The 19,085-nt window shown below is 38.6% G+C and overlaps 1 protein-coding gene across 1 annotated transcript in view; it reads right to left on the bottom strand.

Annotated features, from left to right (window-relative positions):
- atp6v1ba (ATPase, H+ transporting, lysosomal, V1 subunit B, member a) overlaps positions 1-9,424 on the bottom strand; it is a 46,597-nt gene extending 37,173 nt beyond the window's left edge. The window contains exon 1 of the mRNA XM_030725224.1: positions 9,191-9,424. Coding sequence (XP_030581084.1) covers positions 9,191-9,299 — 109 coding nt within the window. The 5' untranslated portion in view covers positions 9,300-9,424. The remainder of the gene's footprint in view (positions 1-9,190) is intronic.
- Between the last annotated feature and the right edge of the window lie 9,661 nt (positions 9,425-19,085).

Below are 19,085 nucleotides of genomic sequence, written 5' to 3'. Positions count from 1 at the left end.
AGCATTCCAACACAATTCAATTTCCCAGCAGAAAGAGGGGGGAACTCAAGGGGAGGAGAAGTGAGAAAGAGGGGGAGTCTGGGCTAGGAGGGAGATGGGGGAGCATCATCATTCTGACAATAAATGAAGGCTACAAAGCAGTGGCTCCTGTGATGTGCACCCTCACAATCATGTCTTAGCCTCTACTTCAAGGGATTCCCACAGCCCCACTGGACATGGGTATGCTAATTGATTAAAACTTTCAACAAGCTCACACACAGACACAAAACATGAAAAAATAACTTTGCCTTTGCATACTTGTTGCAAGTTCCCAGTTAAAGTTACAAATGACTAACATAAAGCTCACACTTTCCCAAAATAGCCTAAGTCAGCCAAATGGTCCCAAAAAATGTGGACTCCTATTGCAGCTCCTGGTTAGTTTCCTCTGCCCAAAATATCTCTCATTCTGAAGCAGCTGACCTGATGTATTGATGTTAGTGTTTCACACAGATTATACCTGGATGGGCCACACAAGTATATTTATCAATTCATTTTTAATTTTTTTCAACTCAAGATAACAATCTACTCTTGGACAGTCATCTTACTCTTACAGTATTTTGAAAATTCAGTCAATGCTATCAGCTAGCTCCTGTGCTTGTATGTTGTTTCCCTATGGGAAGGTTGATCATGTTGCTGTTGTAGCAGTCCTTCATGTCATTCAGCTGTCTCAAGTCCCTTTTTCCACACTAGGACAAACTCCTTCTCCAGCACCTTAAGCTGCAATTGCAGTCCTGTTATGCTCTAGAGTCCAGCTGTGATCTGGAGTTAGTTAAGGGTTAGTTGGTCCCACTGACCTCACCAAGACTGCAGAACAGAACACAGTCTACTTTTGCCAATGGCAGTTTCAGATGGTGGAGCTCAAGTCAGTCCACTGGATGAAGAATTTACTGGAGAGCCAACTGATTATTGCTCTGGTACATATTGTCACAAAGTATATATGCACCTGTGGGAGTGCAACAGAATTTTGGGGGAAACACCATTACGGAGATCCTAACATTCATTGAGATGATGAGTTTAGATTAGAGTGGTTCAGGAAGTAGAGTTCCTAATCAGAAGGTTGGTGGTTTGATCCCTGGCTGCTCCAGTCTGCATAGTAAAGTATACTTTGGCATGCAGGGAGGATAATTAGCATGCACGTTTACCTGCAACTATTGTTAATCAACATTCCTTAAGCAACACGTCAGTGTGTTATCCTTGTGAGTCTACAAAAAAGAAACAAGACAAGCTCCTGGAATCTTACGTTTAAAATGAAGCCCAAAATTATTCTTTGAGGTCCTGTTTTCCTCTACTTTCCCCTCGGTTTCACTCTGGTCACTATTTTGACCTACAAAGCATGAACAGGACCGTTGCGAGATCGCGCAAGACAACCTCAGCATGGAAGCAACCACTGGCTAGACTCCTGGACTGGAAATACCTCCTAAAATGGGGCTAAAGAGCTGCATGTTCTGCATATAATTTTGTAATAGAAATTTTGCAAGCTGTGGTGCGGTAAAATGTGAAGTATGTCTACAGTTAGATGAGACGCCCATTTTATTTGTAGAATGAAAAAAAATGCTGTTTTTGGACACAAAACAATAATAAAAAACCAACAAAAACACAAACAAAAAAACCAAAACAATTTTCAACCAGCAGAAATTGCTTTGTGCTTTCAACATTAGCCCCCCCCCCCCCCCCAAATAATAATAAAAATTCAATGGAACTAAAATGAACCAAACAAATAAAGGACAGGTTGAATGTTTTGTTAACAAACGACAGACAACTTTTGGAATAAATAAAAGCATTTTAAAATCATGGGTGGGAGGGGGGGGTCAAAAAACAGCAGCAAACATGGGCACACCTTTTTCCAACCAATCACCAGACAATCTGTGTTTTGACATGTCTGCAGTCCTGCACCTGGTTTTGACACCACTAGAAAATGAGACAGGCTTTTAACACTGCAGGTGCACAGGTACTCCATATAAAGATGACTTCCTACCTCACTGCACTGATTGTGAGGAAATGTAATCAGGCACGAACCAGGAGCAAATTTGCTAACAGAGTGGGGTCTCTTGTATGTGGGGCCTTTTTGCTAGTAGAGGAAAAACACTGTCTATACAGAGAGGCAGCTGGTTAACACAAACGCTTTATTACAAAGGTAGCCGAGTGCTTTAGTTACAATAGCTAGAAGCCTGGGCTTTGACAGAGCAACAGCTTACTGCTATTTTGAGTGGATGGAGAGCATTTTAGTGGGCTAGGTTATCTCCTCAATTAGTTTATTTCCTCATTATGAGCAGGTACAAGATAAGCTTTTTTTATTTTATTTTAATAAATCTTTAATGAATTTAAATATTTAAAAATACACAAAACCTTTACTGAAGTACAGTGGAAATACATACACTCAGATGCTGTGAGGCAGTCCCACACTTTCTTAGAGTCAAAATAAGGCCTGGAACAGATGGTATAGAACAATCCAAAAGGGAAGTCCTCACAAGCTATTCCCTAAATGCATCCTGTAGGGAAAGACCTGTTTCCCACAAAATTAGATACTAATAGTGGCAGAAGTGCAGGTACGTGAGTGGCACACCCATTTTTTTTCACACACCTTTACCAAACAATCCCAGATATGCTTTATGAAATCCTGACCCTATGACAGCTGTCATATTACATTTTATATATATATATATATATATATATATATATATATATATATATATATATATATATATATATATATATATATATATATATATATATATATATAAAAATGCACATTTACCATTTCTCTGTGAAAATGTTGAAATCCTCCCAAGTAATAGGAGTGCTATGTTTCAAAATTATATTGTCAAAAATATATTGTCAAGTAATCATCTGCATTAAGATACTTTGATTGTAAGAGAGTGTTGCACTACCAAAGAAAAACCTAAAAATAGTAAAGATCTGCTGTGACCTGGGGCTACTTTTTCTATATCACTATACAAAAAAGCAGAACCACAAAGAAATTCATCCCATCACTAGGGTCCCTGAAGTTTTAATCACCAGGGTGTTTAAAACAAAAAAAATCAAAGTGTCATGCTGATGTTAAGTTTCTAGGTTTATGTGAAGTTCAACAATTGAGCCAGGAATTTCTTGCATTAAAAAAAAAATACACTTCTTCTCACAAGATCCACCAATTCACAAGATGAAGAATTTCAGGAACTGAGCCATGAGTGGTCAGTGAAACAAGTGTGTGCTGCTCACATGGATTGGTTTCTGTTCTTGCAACAGACTGAAATGGTGTCAAATCCTTAGCCTACATTTTAATGTTCTTTTATGAAAAGAATGGCAAACGCCCACGCAAGAGTCTTTTTTGCTACTGACAAGCTAGCTGCTTAAGCCTAATTAGAATGTGGATTATAGAACTGTTACAAAAATAACATTGATTTTATAGAAATTACTTTCATAGTGACAGATGAGACATTTGTTTATCGTGACTACATTATTACCAATAATTAAATCTTCACAAAGAAGTGTAGTGCCTTGCTCCATGTCTTTTCATAGCACTAAATGACAGAATGCACCACTAAAACAAAGACAAGCCATTTCATGGGCTAATAGCTTTTGTCGCATTTGACATGAGAGAGACAAAGGCCTCTTAAAAGAAAGGACTTGGTCTGATGAGAAATCCTTTTTATTTGTTTATTTTCCTGCTCTGTTTCTGAGTGGATTTTCAATAGCTGCTTCCTTTGGAGCTCTGTCAATTCAGTATCCTAGTGAAAAAAACAGCTCAACAGTGTGATCTTATAGACTATTCGATGCCTTGCAACACTAAACAAAATCAGTTTGACGTCCTTCAAAGTACACTGATGTTTTAGTTTTCTTTAACCTAGCAGCAGTGCTGACTATGAGCACGCCTGTCATCTGAAGCTGTCACATTCACATTCTGACACACATCAAAATAACACCAAGCTTAACAGAGGAAACAGTCTGCCTCTACCAGTTCACAGAGATGATAGGTTACCAAAAATTCAAGGTTTGGTTAGTAACATTGGGTTCAGGAGTCACAGGTTCAGCAGGGAAAAAAAAAAAAGAAAAAAGCAGCAATGAACATTTTTGTTATTTTCAAAATATGTTGTATTAGACATCATCCTTAATGTTGCATACTGTTTCTAATAAAAGATCAACTATAGACTAAATGAAAGAAAAGAAAGACAAATGCTACATATTGGGGTGCCTTGTTGCCTCACAGCAACAAGGACCTTGGCTTGAATGCAGTCTGGGACCACTCTGTGTGGAGTTTGCATGCTCTCCTTGTGTCTACGTTGGTTCTTTCTGAGTGCTCCGGCCTCCTCCCACAGTCCAAAGAAAAAAATTGGCAAAAAATGTTTTTAATTCTCACCGTTTATGCCAATACCTTTAAATATATATTTCCCCTGATTGGATACAATGCATCTTTATTGCAATAAGGTCATGGTAATAGACCTACAAGCCATTTATTGACTATTATTAAACAACTAAAAAACAGGAAAAGAATACACTACTACCAGGTAGTCAGAATGGTAAAGCATGCATGGCATGCTGAGTTTTAATTGTACTGTACAAATAAAATAAAATAAAATAAAATACTTCAGCGCTGGGTCTTTGGAAAGTTACGACGTAACCTACGGAAGTGGCCGATGTTGTTGTTAAGCTTGTGCAGGTGCATTGCGTGTGTTAATCACCTTTCGGTTGTGTCCTGGTGTTCTACTTTTTGCTGTGGTCAGTTTTTTTAAGGTGCAAACACATTTGTCCCTCTAGTTTTTTCACTTCTTTTTACAAACTTGAGGGAAGTAGCCGGAAATGCACAGAAAGAAATACCCGTGTTTCTCAGTAGGTGTGCTTCAGGTTACATTGTAAAGCTTAATAACGATATTAGACTTAATAAAAACATCAGGCCAAGATTAACAGTTATGCCATTTTTCCATAAGACGTCAGGGCTGAAACTCTGTCTGGTGGCAGGTGGCTGCGTAAAATTTAGACAACCATTTACAGCACTGGGCATCAAATCTTAACTCGTAACCGACTAGTACGTTTGGTTATAACCATTGACAATAGTGATGTTTAGTCACTATTGTCAATAGTCGCCCACATCTATATATATATATATGCAGAGTTTAAACGAAGCATTGAAGCAACAAATTTGCTTCGAGGATTTTTTTATAATCGAATTCTTCAAGTTACTCGAGGAATCGTTGCAGCCCTAGAGGAGGAAATAACTAAAATGGGAACAAGATGGTATTATTCTGGCATGTGCAAACAGCGCAGAACTTAGTACTGTATAGAATAATATGCCAATTCAGTGATGCACAGTCAACTCTCAATGAGCACTGGAACCCTCTAGATGTGTACTCTCTGCATTCCAAGTTTTGTGCAGTCCATCTGACAGGGTCAACACGTATTATGTCATCTGTCATTGTTCCTCGGCAGTGCTGCTGAGTCAGACTGAAGGTGGGCCTAAATTACTTGCACTCATGTACTACAATGTACAGTAGGGCTGCTATTTAACATGGTTACTCACTGGCTTTGTAAATGCTATATTTATTGCACTTAAAGAACAGTGAATACTTTGAAATCTAGTGCATTTCTACAATCATTGAAAATAAACACAAAATCATCCATCCATTCTCTTCTGCTTATCCTGTTCAGGGTCGCAGGGGTGGGGGGTGGAGCCTATCCCGGCCATCATAGGGCGAAAGGCAGGGTAATATATGAATAAAATATAAAAATAAATATAAAAAATATCTAAATAAATTGAGAGATAATACATTATAATTAGAACAAATAATAAATAGATAAATAAACAGAAAGGTAATGCCAGTTATCACTACTAATAATACTAGGAAAAAATAGGACCAAGTTACTTAGACTAAATAAATCTGCTCACATTTTAGTGCCACAACATACTGCCAGATCCTGTACATGCATTCAAAAGGTTTGGTATTAACGTTGGTAGAGACGTAGGTTCAGTCGGTTTCTGAGGGGTAGGGCAGTGCTAATTACACCCGAGGAGTGAATATTGGTAGGTACATTTCCGTCCCCTGCTAATCATGCCCCGTGATTGGTAGGGACATAACGGAGGTTATTTGATATTCCTCCGAAGGTGCAGCTCAGGTTACAGCATGTATTTCACGCTCAATAATTAACGGTAATTAACACATTATAGACACATCAAAGACTCAAGGCTGCAGCATAAATCAGGGCTAAGAATATACAAAGCGTAATGTGACAAATAATTTTAATAATAATTGTTTTTTTTGTTGTTGTTGTTGATTACACTGTTTTTGTGAATGTTTGGAGCCAAAATCAAAACTGAAAACAAATTTCAATTAATTGCACAGCCCTAATGTACAGATGTATAAATTTGATGTTATTGTACTAAAGTCAATCATAACTATATCTTTAGACTCTGACATAGGCCAGAGATTTTCCCAAATATAAGAAGTACACTGAAGACAAAAGGAATTAAAAGAAATAAATAAAAATCTCCAGACACCAGCAGGTCACCACACATACTGTTAATGCAGCACCTGCAATATTTGAGGAGCGCACCAAAAGTTTCCTAACATTTACTTGAGATTATCATTTAGCTCTGAATTGCTGCCCCATCATCAGAGTGGACTGCTGCTGTTTGGTAATGTGTTTGATGAGAAAAAAGACGAGCTATTCTGCTATGACAAAATTAGAGTATTTCAGAAGCAGGGTTTTAGAAGATGGGTTTTATCACATGTTGCATCCTTTCTGTTTAGCTCTCAGATGGCCTGAACTCCATTAAGTCATTTCCTTCCAGTTTTCTGAGAGGCTTTTAGTCCACGCTTGCCTCTCTGACACTTGCATAAAGAAAAGAAAAGAAAAAAAAAAAAACACCTTGTTGGCTTCTTGGCTCAGGCCTTCTTCAACAGCCCAGCCTAAATCACAGTAAAGGCTCAATGTCAGGCTCACACAGCTAACTGGAAAACAGCATCAACATTTGTTAAACTCCCTGCTTTGATTCTAATAATATAATCAGCACCAGTCCAGAAATAAACAATGACACTACCACTAAAGTTACTAACAAAATTATTAAATAATTAATTTCATCTGAGAGGGAAAAAAGAACATTTTAACCATTTCTTCACAGATCAGGTCTTAAAGCAAGAAAAACAAAGTTATTTATTTGAAACATGATAAAACATACTTTGTGGTTGTGACAATAACTTATAATAAAGGCTGGTGTGGGGTCCTCATCAGGCACTTAATGGTCTGCACTCTGATTAAATTTTATGCACTAACATATATTTTCTTCAGCAATTTATAGGGAAAATGTCTTTATGAAAAAAAAATTGTTTAACGCAGTAAGACCTCTGTACTTAAACTGTAAATGGTAAATGGACTAGTTCTTATATAGCGCTTTTCTAGTCTAGTTGAACACTCAGAGCACTTTATTCAACACGTTTGCAATCACCCATTCACACAAGCACCCTTTTTCTATATCTAAGCACTTTCTATCTAATATTCACACACACATTCATACTCCAATGAATACATTGGGAGCAACTCAGGGTTACAGGGTCAAGGATACTTTGGCACACAGACTGGAGCAGCCAGAATCAAACCACCAACCTTTTGATTAGTAGATGACCTGCTCTACCTCCTAAACCACAGCCACACCTAGATGAACTTTTCTCAATTAATAATATTAAAATTATTAGTATATAGTGTGTTTTTGTTTGTGGAAGTAATCTCTTTAAATGTGAATTAATTAACTATTCATGAATTAATTAATTTTTAATAATTTACTAACATTTTTTCAAAGAAGTGCAGTCATGTTTGCAAGACACTTCAGAGCCATAGTAAACACATTTTTTGTTTGTTTTTTGGAACAAAGTAGATCACGTTATTCATACGAAACATGGTGTTCCTGACTACATACAGACATAAAGGCTAAAGCTATATTTTTACCATGGGGAGTCTAAAATGAAAGAGTTCTGGCAAAGTGCCAGACAACTGTATGCAAAAATCAATTAGCAACAATTCAGCCAATATTGTCAATTAAATATCTTAAACAACTGAATATGCAACAGATGTGCTGATTTTACAAATAACCTTTAGTTGCAACCATATAATAGCAAGTACCCAACACTTTTCTTTTTATAGACAAATAGATGATCAGTGGAAGTCAATGTATCAGAAAACCTATGTACATTTTAGATTTGCTATAGTTTATAATACTTATCATAAAATTTACAAAGCTTTGTGAACAACTGTAGAACTGTACAAAAAACAGCTTAATTCTTGTCATGAGAGCATGACGCTCAGCTTCTCTAGCAGTGGTCTGCCACACTCATGTGATCCAGTCACATGACAGATCATCCATCTGTCACCAGTGTGTTCTTTAACGGGCTCAAGCAATCAAAAATACTCTTTAGTACAGTACTGTCAATGAGAAGAGATTTCAATCTCAACCTTTCACATGAAAAAACACGACTTACACATTAGCTCATGTGTGGCAGTCACCTGATTAGTGATAGTTCAATACTAATCGATTGGCATTTAGGTGTCTCAGACTGTAAGAACACAACTATAACATTTTAAATTCGTCACTAAATGATTTTAATATACCAAATATTTATACATGCGTCGTACAACTCATAAATTAGATGCAAGTTACGCCTAGCTAAAATGTTCGGCATCATTTCTGAGACGCAGTAGCCAGAGATAGCTAAAGCTAGCGTGATAGCGTGGCTACATTGCTGTATGACAGAAATTAGATACTCATGATAAACACAGCACGCACAGCAGAAGCTAGTCTCGTTTGCCGAAGTGATTATTCGCACTTAATTAACATGTATTATAAAACAAAAGTTCGTTTATTTCAAATTGTGACACCCTGTGTACAGCAGCATAGCTATATAGGTAGCTAACGCTAATGCCTTTTTACGCTTCGTTCCCGTTCAATGGCAAAGTATTATATACCTTGAACATTTTCACAGTATTCATGCACATAGTGCACCAGTCAGTAAACATATTGACAACAATATACCGCCGTTTTAAAGGCTAAGATTAACTATATTACACAGTTACTTTATTTCCTATCTTAACAACGAATGCAACCAAACAACCTTGTTAGCTGCGGCTTGCAACAGCTGAAGTTATCAACAGGATAACATTAGCAACATACTTAGCCTGGGCTGAGAGATGTAATTCCTGGTCACAGCCTGGGTGTGTGTCCTCGAAGCCGCTGCCAAGCCGTTAATATCCATCGCCCTGTTTGCCACTAGTGTTGCCATTGTCGGATAAGGTAAAGAAAACTTTTAAAAAGCTAACGCTGGATGATGTGCTTTGTTAACTGCTACCGAATAACATCAATGACAGCAGAGCGCTGGTCATATGACACTGAGGAACCGGATGTTTGGTAATGCAAAGGACATGGACTCACAGGCGCGTATAATGTGCGCGCGCATGATTAAAGTGGTAAATAGGTGCTTTTGACCTTAGTTTTTAATTAAGTTTTATTTAAATGAATAATATAATGATATATAAAATATAGATTAAATGTACCTCAACTAGCAAATTGTTAAAACTAAAGGTAAACTAAAGGTAAGGTTGTTAAATTTTGCTCCCAGTTCTGCACTGAAGAACATTTTCCTTTGAAAGGAAATGCTGGTCTAGAATTCTAGAGTGCGATCCGAAAGTAGACATTTGAGCTTGCCATGGTTGGAAAAACACAATTGTTTGTCATTTATTAATGGTATTTTCACATTTGTAACTGTAATATAGGTAAGCTTTGATAATATAGAGCATACACATGAGACAGTGGTCACCACTTCAGATGCCTGCTTTATTAACATGGTAAGATTAATGGATTAATTAAAGGAAATCTAATATTCTCTTTTCCAGTTCTCTGTTGTTATTCTATTGTGTAGCCTTGCATCATATTTTAAAGTTAAAGATTCATTTTTTATACTGACCCTTTCAGCAGCTTTACCGCTGAGCTCTTTAAGGCCTCTCTGTAAAGTTCCTTTTTTGCCAGGCTTTTTGGAAACCTTTGCTTGTAAGTAACATTTCATACTCTTACTGAAATAAAAGCTTGAGCTCCCTCCCCAGGCCTGGCTTCAGGGTGGGGCCCCGGTAGCCCTATCGCAGGCAGGGTAAACAATTCCCTTGGTAACTCTTCCATAGGGGTCTTTGGAATTGCTCTTTGTCTGGCCCCTCACCAAGGACCAATTTGCCATGGGAGAGACCCTACCAAGGGGACAAGCCCACAGACAACATACAGTGTATCACAAAAGTGAGTACACCCCTCACATTTCTGCAGATATTTAAGTATATCTTTTCATGGGACAACACTGACAAAATGACACTTCGACACAATGAAAAGTAGTCTGTGCGCAGCTTATATAACAGTGTAAATTTATTCTTCCCTCAAAATAACTCAATATACAGCCATTAATGTCTAAACCAGCAGCAACAAAAGTGAGTATACCCCTAAGAGACAACACCCGTAAATGTCCAAATTGAGCACTGCTTGTCATTTCCCCTTCAAAATGTCATGTGATTAGTGTTATTAGGTCTCAGGTGTGCACAGGGAGCAGGTGTGTTCAGTTTTGTAGTACAGCTCTCACACTCTCTCATACTGGTCACTGAAAGTTCCAACATGGCTAAGAACTCTCTGAGGATCTTAAAAGACGAATTTTCACTGTGTCAAAGTGTCATTTTGTCAGTGTTGTCCCATGAAAAGATATACTTAAATATATGCAGACATGTGAGGGGTGTACTCACTTTTGTGATACACTGTAGCTTCTGGGATCACTGGGACACACAAACCCCAAGATAAGGTGGAGATTCACGGAGGAGGTAAAGAGGGAGCTGAGTATGAAAGCAAAGCTCTCAATCTACTGGTCATGAGCTTTGGTTAGTGACCAAAAGAATGAGATCGCAAATACAAGCAGCAGAAATGAGCTTCCTATGAAGGGTGGCTGGCCTCTTGCTTAGTGAAAGGGTGAGGAGTGTGGCCACTTGGGAGGGGCTCAGAGTAATGCCGTTGCTCCACCACATCGAAAGGAGCCAGTTGTGGTGGTTCAGGGATCTGACTAGGATGCCTCCTGGGTGCCTCCTGGGTGAAGTGTTCCGGGCATGTCCTACCGGGAGAAGGCCTGGGGCAGACCCAGGACACGCTGGAGAGATTATATCCCTCGGTTGGCCTGGGAGTGCCTTGGGGTCCCTGCGGATGAGCTGGTGGAGGTGGTTTGGGAGAGGGAGGTCTGGGCTTCTCTTCTTAGGCTGCTGCCCCCGCGACCCTGCCCCGAATAAGCAGAAGAAAATAGATGGATGGATGGAAACTAAAAAACTTCTTAGTGACATAATGTAAATGGACTAGTTCTTATATAGCGCTTTTCTACTCTGTTTGAGCACTCAACGCGCTTATACAACACGTTTACATTTACCCCATTCACACAAGCACTTCCATGATTAAGTAAGCTAAGTGCTTTTATTATCTAACATTCACACACCTCTTGTGTTGTGGAGCTGTGCTTAGCTCTATAGGTACTTCTTCAAAATGATTTTCACCCTGATCCAAAATACGGTGAATATTTTCAGAAGGTTAGAACTATCCTCTCTGCCAACTCATTCACTGTCAATATTGACATATGGCAAAAAATTATTTAGCCAACCATTTGACGTCAAATTGACATCACATCCGCTGTCGCAAGCTGCCATTTCTTTTGGTCGTGCACCTCTCGATTTTTGTAACTTGGTGTGTTGTGCCGCTGCCACCGCAGCTGGGTTGAAGAAACGAGTGTACTATCATGACAGTTTTTACTGCAGTTTTAATGATGTATAATGGTGAGTGTAAATTGCTGTGGCTGTGTGATGACTTTACTGGCAGAACACAAAACAACAAACGTGTCAGGTATACTGGGGCCATCAGAGGGAGACATCAAATTCTTTCTTTCTTTCTTTGGTGAAATTAACAGGAATAGATTGCTTAATTCAACAAGTAAACAAATAACTATTTTTCAAAGTGCTGCATCCAATACCACAGCTGTCCAAAGGTCTTATGGGCCCTTAAGCAGAATTTGACTTGGGGTCCCCACTGCCAGCAGAGCCTACAACCCACCTCAGTACTGCCAATATTAACTATATATAGTCCATGATTGATTGTTAGTGCATTGTCAAACAAGCATTACTGTCAACCATGACCATTGCTAGTGTGCTGGAATGTAATAAACCAGCAGATGATGCCTTTACAAAACAGGTTAAATACTTTAATTGCTTTTGAAATGTGCAAAGGGAGGGCAGAACAGTCACAAACAATTTAACACAAACCTAAATATTATTTCCTTACATAAATTACAAATCTAAAAATAAACACATTAAATAAATTAAATGAAAACTTAAATAGAAAAACCCAGGAATGGTGTTCTTCACCAGGGGTGGCTGTAGCTCACCTCTGGTGAAGGTTGGTAGTTAGTAGTTTGATCCCTGGCTGCTGCAGTCTGAATGCCAAAGTATCCTTGGGCAAGATACTGAACCCCAAGTTGCACTCCGATGCAACCATCAGAGTATGAATATGTATGAATTGTAAATAGAAAGCACTTAAACATAGAAAGAAATGCTTGTATGAATGGGTATGGGCATGTTATATAAAGCACCTTGAGTGCTCAAAGTAGAGTAGAAAAGCACTATATAAGAACCAATCCATTTACTTGCAGAGATGGAAAAAAAATCCACCCATGTTATGTTATAATATTAAATGATAATGTATCTGTCAATAATAATAATAATAATAATAATAATAAAGTATATCCCACAGGCTTGTCCATATTAATCTGGGGGAAATGACCCTTTGTTGAAAACCCCTTGTTGTCAGTGTTCCAAAATATTTTGACGGTGCTTCTGGGGAAATAGTTAATAGAATGGGATGCCTTTATTTTACCAAATTATGGCAAACTCTAATACCTCAGAGGATGTAATAAGTAAAACAACAACAAAAACACTCAAAACAGGTCTTACTAAATAAAACAACTACCTAAGGTCCCATTATGCCCGCCACATTGGGCGTGTTGCATGCCAACGATGACATCATCACACAGCCACATCCATTTAATCTTGTTGTATGGCACTTTTATAGCAACGGCAATACACACAAGTTTACAAAAATCGAGAGGTACATGACTGGCTGAAAAAGGCCCAAGGCATGGCTTGTGCCAGCGGATGTGAGGCACACATATGCTGCCGTTCGTGAGGGCGAGAACAGTGAGCCTTAAAACTGAGGTGTAGGAATGGTGGAATAATACTCCAAAGACCCCAAAATAATGTGCATAATGTAATGCTGTCATTAGAGCCAAGTCCATGAAACAGAAGTTCATAATAAGACAATGCGAGTCACAAACAAGTGACAAACAACCTGACAGTAGGTTACCAACCATAATACCTATGTTTTCCAGACAGCATAAATGATTAAATCAGTAGAATTAAGTTGTCTGATTGTTAAGATATTTATAAAAATATTTTGCTTTATGATTGCTACTAATATATCACATGCACAACAAATATACCTTTATTTGCCTGACTTGTGTCACTTTTAAGTGCTCTCGGGGGGCCCCTGCTGGCATGGAGGCCCTAAGCAGTTGCATAGTCTACATCCATGAACCTTCTCTGTGGTCTTTCTCTTTTCCTCCAGGCAGCTCCATATTCAACATCCTTTGTCCAGTATACCCACTTTCCCTCCTTTGCACATGCCCAGACCATCTCTGCCTTGCATCTCTAACTCTCCAAAATGCTCAACCTGAGTTGTCACTCTGATATTCTCATTTCCAATCTTGTCCATCATTGTCATTCCCAATTAAAATCTCTAAACTCTGCCATCTGCACCTCAGCCTCCTCTCTTTTTGTTAGTGCTACTGTTACTGCTACATCATAATAGGTCTCACTACCATCCTGTAAATCTGCCACTTTACTCTTGCGGCTATCCTTCTTTTACAAAGCACACCTGACACTTGTCTCCACCCACTCCGGACTGCCTCCACTGTCTGTTGCTATGGATGGTTTACCCCTGCTGTCTAAACTTCACTAGCTTTACTCCTTGTATGTACATCTTTCCACCTGTGTCCCTCTCATTCACACGCATGTATTCTGTCTCGCTTCTACTGACTTTCAGTCCTCTTCTCTCCAGAGCATACCTCCACCTCTCTAGACTTTCTTCTACCTGCTCACTCTGCCTGACCTCATCAAACCTCATCAACCTGACCACTGCAAACAAGAAGAGGCTCAGAGATGATCCCTGATGTAATTCCAACCCATGTGTAACTCCTACTGCAAACTTCACCATTGTCTCACTCTCTCAGGCATGTCCTGCATCACCCTCACATATTTCTTTCCCACACCTAACTTCCTCATACAGTCCCACAGTTATCACATGCTTTCTTTTGATCCACAAAGACACGGTGCAACTCCTTCTGACCTTCTCTATACTTTAACACTCTAAAAGCAAACATTGCATCTGCAGTAGTCTTTCTTGGCATGAAACCACACAGCTGCTCACTGATCATGACCTCTCTTCTTAACCTAGCATTGCATTCCCATAGCTTACGTCTCATCAGCTTTATCCCTTTGTAGTTACTACAGCTCTGCACATCACCCTTGTTCTTGAATTGTGGTACCAGTATACTTCTTCTCCATTCCTCAGACATACTGTCATTCTCCAAGATTGTATTAAACAAAAAAAGTCCCCAGCCCTCTCTCCTAGACATGTCCACTCCTCCACAGGTGTGTCATCAGGCCAAAATGCCTTTTCACACTTTCACACTTCCTTCTTACTAATTTTCTGCACTTGCTGATTCACTACCTGTCCTCCATTCGTCTTCCTCTCTCTCTACATTCATGAGCTCCTCAAAGTGCTCTTTCCATGTTCTCAACATGCTCTCTTCACTCACTAATAGATTTCCATTTCTATTCGTACCCATCCTAACATGCTGCACATCCTTTCCAGTGTGATCTCTCTATCTTGATACAAATCCTTTTCTCCTTCCTTAGTGTCCACTCTGACATACAACTCACTATAAACCTTTTCCTTTGCCACTCTGCTGTACATCTAGCATCATAGTACTCCTGTCTACTTTCTTCATCTCCCTGAGTATCACACGTACTCTTTGTTAACCTCTTTCTTTGAATACTTCCCTGTACTTCCTCATTTTACCACCAAGTCTCCTTGTCTTCTATCCAAAGCAGTCTCCAGCAATATGTTTTTAGAAGAAACACCAGCATTTGGTGGCGATAACTTTTTGCCAGCTGTTAGGAATATGGCAGTGAAAAAACAAAAACCCAAATCAGCTTTATGGTTGTGTGGTAGCTCAGGAGACACTACGTGGATAGAGGGAAGAATCAATTTTTATGCAACAATGTTGGGTGATTGGACCAATATGACAAATATGTTTTTGTAATTTTATTTTACTAATTTAATGGTCTGTTCCTTTGAAAAAAAAACTCAGTACTTGAAATGACCCTTTAATAGGAACAAGCAGGTGGAGTTGATCCATATTACAGTTGTAAAGCCAAGACATCAGGTTCAAAACCAAAATAATCTGAAATAAGCAGTGTGATCAAAAAGATTTAGGAAATAGAGCAGAGAGCAAACCTGGTCAGTGGTTCAGGTGGTGAGCAACGATTGTGTTTGTGTGGCCAAACCACTGCTTTTTCAGTGCACTCTTGCATGCCCTAAAAATTTCTCAGAACAAAAATGACTGTTAGTTTGATACAAAAAGTGTTGGCAAGCTGTGGTTTTACTGATTCATTTACTATTCAGAAAAATGAAAAGATAAGGATAATTTTTGATACCTCTTAACTGTAGGTGTTTCTTTCTTTTCTCTTTTTTTTTTTTTTTTTTTTTTTTACCTTGCTTCTATTTGTATTTCTTTTATTTATTTATTTATTGTATGTATCATCTCACCAAGTCTTGGAGTTCTCCTTCCAGTCATGACACTGTTCATAAGATATTTAAAATCAGACTGAAATGCAAAATGGTTTGCAGCTTGAAGAACAGTATCTAATTTTTATGTGTGCTCTCTCTCCCTCACACACACACACACACACACACAGACACACACACAAACTCGATGTCCTGCTGAGTGTATTGTTGAGTGAAAGGTAAAATGACATGATTGCACACATTTTCTCTTTAAAGTTTTTTGCTTTGCTGTTTTCTCATTTTGGAAGCTCAGATGCGTTCTCATTTGTTGCATCATTATTGCTGCATTTTCTGTCCAGTAAGCAACTGTTTGAAGGTGATTTTTTTTTTTTTTTACCATGCCCTTTTCACAACCAACACACTGGCAGTTGCACAGAACATACAGACACGCACTGCTCTCTGACAGCAGAAAAGCACTACAGATTGAAGTGGTAAGCACTGCCATGGTGAGGCTGACAGCAGCCCCTAGAGAGCTCATCAAAATGTTTCAGACCGCATGCAAAAAATAGCAAATTAATGCAAGTGAAGGGCTTCTGCCTACAGGAGCAGTGCCCTCATTTTAGAAATACCATTTTTTCCCCCCTGAGTCTTTTATGATGAGTTCAGAGTGTTACGATTTCCCTCAAACTCCTCAGATCTACCCATCTAGGAAAATAGGTGTCAAAATACTCATGCGATTATTTAGCATGTTGATGTTGTTGAAGGTCTCACACAGCATCCTGAACTGTAAACTGCATTGTAACAAATTGCTGAAAATAATGTGGTATGTTGAAATACTGTCACAACAGTAATATAGTTTATTTAATGATGTTACTGTTGTCATCTTTAAACAAATGCTCATTGATCAATAATATAGTCGAGCTTGTTTGTAGTGTTCTAATCCAGTCCTCTCAGTCTTCCAGGCTGTGATTAAAGAGTACAGTTAATGCTGTAATTAAAATATAGCATGTTATGTTGTATCATCTATATTACAGTTAATATTATCAGTTTTTCCATGTTTGTCATAATCTTAGAGCTAATTAAAGCAATAGCTGTTAGGAAAGATATTTGTCCAGCATGTGTCAAATGATGCTTACAAAGCCTGTTTGATAGTATTCTGTTAAAATGTTTTTTTTTTAAAAAGATGTGCTTATCTTGCAGATGCTAGCTTATTTATTCATTCATTTATATTGAACTGATATTCTATGCCAGCTGTCACTGGGCAACAGGGGAGGTAGACCTTGGATACACTGCCAGTCTGTCACAGGGTTCATACCAGTGTTGGGGTCGTTACTCAAAAAACTAATGTATTACACATTACTCATTCCTTTTCCTAAAAGTAAAGTAATATGTTACTTAATTACTCGCCAGAGAAAGTAATTTGTTGCACTACTCCATGACAGAAGCTACTTTCAGCTGCTCCCTTGCCACAACTTGTTTGATTTGTGAGAGTTTTACATCAGATGCTCTTTCTGATGCAACCCTCTGGCTGGAATTGAACCAGCAACCTCTCATTTGCCAAACAAATGTGTTAACCACTAATGCATTGCCACACCATTACAGTTAACAATATAAACCTGAGGCAAGACTCCCACATACTGGCACAAATCCTTATCTTTATATGGACAAACACGATCTTTCTTTTGGTGTTTACATATAAACAGAAAACTGACAGCACAAAGAGACTTCAAAGCAATTGGCACAGTAATTCTACTTTAGAAATATGTACAGATAAGAAAGGAAGGCTACAAAGCCACAAGCCTGACTGCTCATCACCTGTTAAAGATCAGGCGCTGGCTGCTGGGCTCGGCTCAGCATACACTTTGGGTTCTTCACTAGCTTTGCATTAGCATGCTGTTTGTGCAGATGCTTGCAAAGAGACAGTTTGCACTTTCCTGCAATGCTCTTGGCATTTCTTACAATACAAATAAAAGTAATGTTCATATTGCCACTCCTCAAAAGTTGTAGAGCATGCCACCATTTTCCTTCTTTCTGCACAGGAACTGAAATCAGCTGATTTTAACCCCAGCGAGCCCATGCATATGATCCCAGGACCCTCTTGTTGTGAGGTGACAGTGCTACCCACAGCAGCAACATGCCATGACAGGAAAAACAGCTTATGCTAATAAAATAAATACGATATCAGAGAGGTTAAGAAAGTGCAAAAGAATGAGCTCAGTTTAATAATAAGTACAAAAAGGGAAGATCTCAATAAATCTCATTATGTAGCTTAAATCTAAAATGAATGTAGGTGTGGTCCTTCTGTCTGTGGAGCTGAAACAGATTTAGAGAATGTGTTCAGGTGTGTGTCCAGTAAGTGGTGCAGAGGGTGTTCGGGGCCATAACTGATCCATAGGCATTTGTCACATTTATTTGGATGACCTCTACATCAGCTGATGAAAGAATCCAAACTGTGTATTTTGTTCTTGGATTTTTAGTTGTTGAAAGAAAGAAAGAAAGAAAGAAATAAAGAAAGAAAGAAAGAAAGAAAGAAAGAAAGAAAGAAAGAAAGAAAGAAAGAAAGAAAGAAAGAAAGAAAGAAAGAAAGAAAGAAAGAAAGAAATTTGAAGTTGCCTTGTGACGGTGTGAAGAAAAGTGTCTTTCCAGTTAAAAGTGAAAAGTTAAAGAGCCTTTTTTTCACATAAGAAAGAGTCTTTAGAATGGACTGTTTTAGGCCAAACAATGCAGAGCTGCTGTACATTATAACAAGATGCTGTTCTGTGGGTGTCGGAAAACCTTGAACCACAAAGCTATCACATCACCACTCACCTTCGGTTAAATGTCTTTCAAATTTCTGGTTATGTTGGTTTGGTAACATAAGAAATTCAAAGGCACTGATTTTCATTATGTTGCAAAGACAGCAGTAACATGTGTGATTATTAACAGTACATGTAGGCAGACATTCAGGGTCTGAGTCAGGTCAGAAACACTTTTTAAACTGTGTTTGGAAGTTTAATCTACAACAATGAGAGACTGTCTTTCTTTGAGTAAAGCAGCTAAATCTGTCACGCTGACATAGAATTTAATGAAGTGGCTAAACCTGACTGCTAAGCACAGTACGCTTACCCTCAGGGTGAGAAGCTGGGGTCACCCTGGACGGGCCAATCTGTCTCATGGGTAACACAGA

This window comes from Archocentrus centrarchus, unplaced genomic scaffold, assembly GCF_007364275.1.
Source record: "Archocentrus centrarchus isolate MPI-CPG fArcCen1 unplaced genomic scaffold, fArcCen1 scaffold_50_ctg1, whole genome shotgun sequence".
NCBI classification, from domain to species: Eukaryota; Metazoa; Chordata; class Actinopteri; order Cichliformes; family Cichlidae; genus Archocentrus; species Archocentrus centrarchus.
Note: the sequence above shows the minus strand (reverse complement) of the source record. Positions and strands in the feature narration are given on the sequence as shown.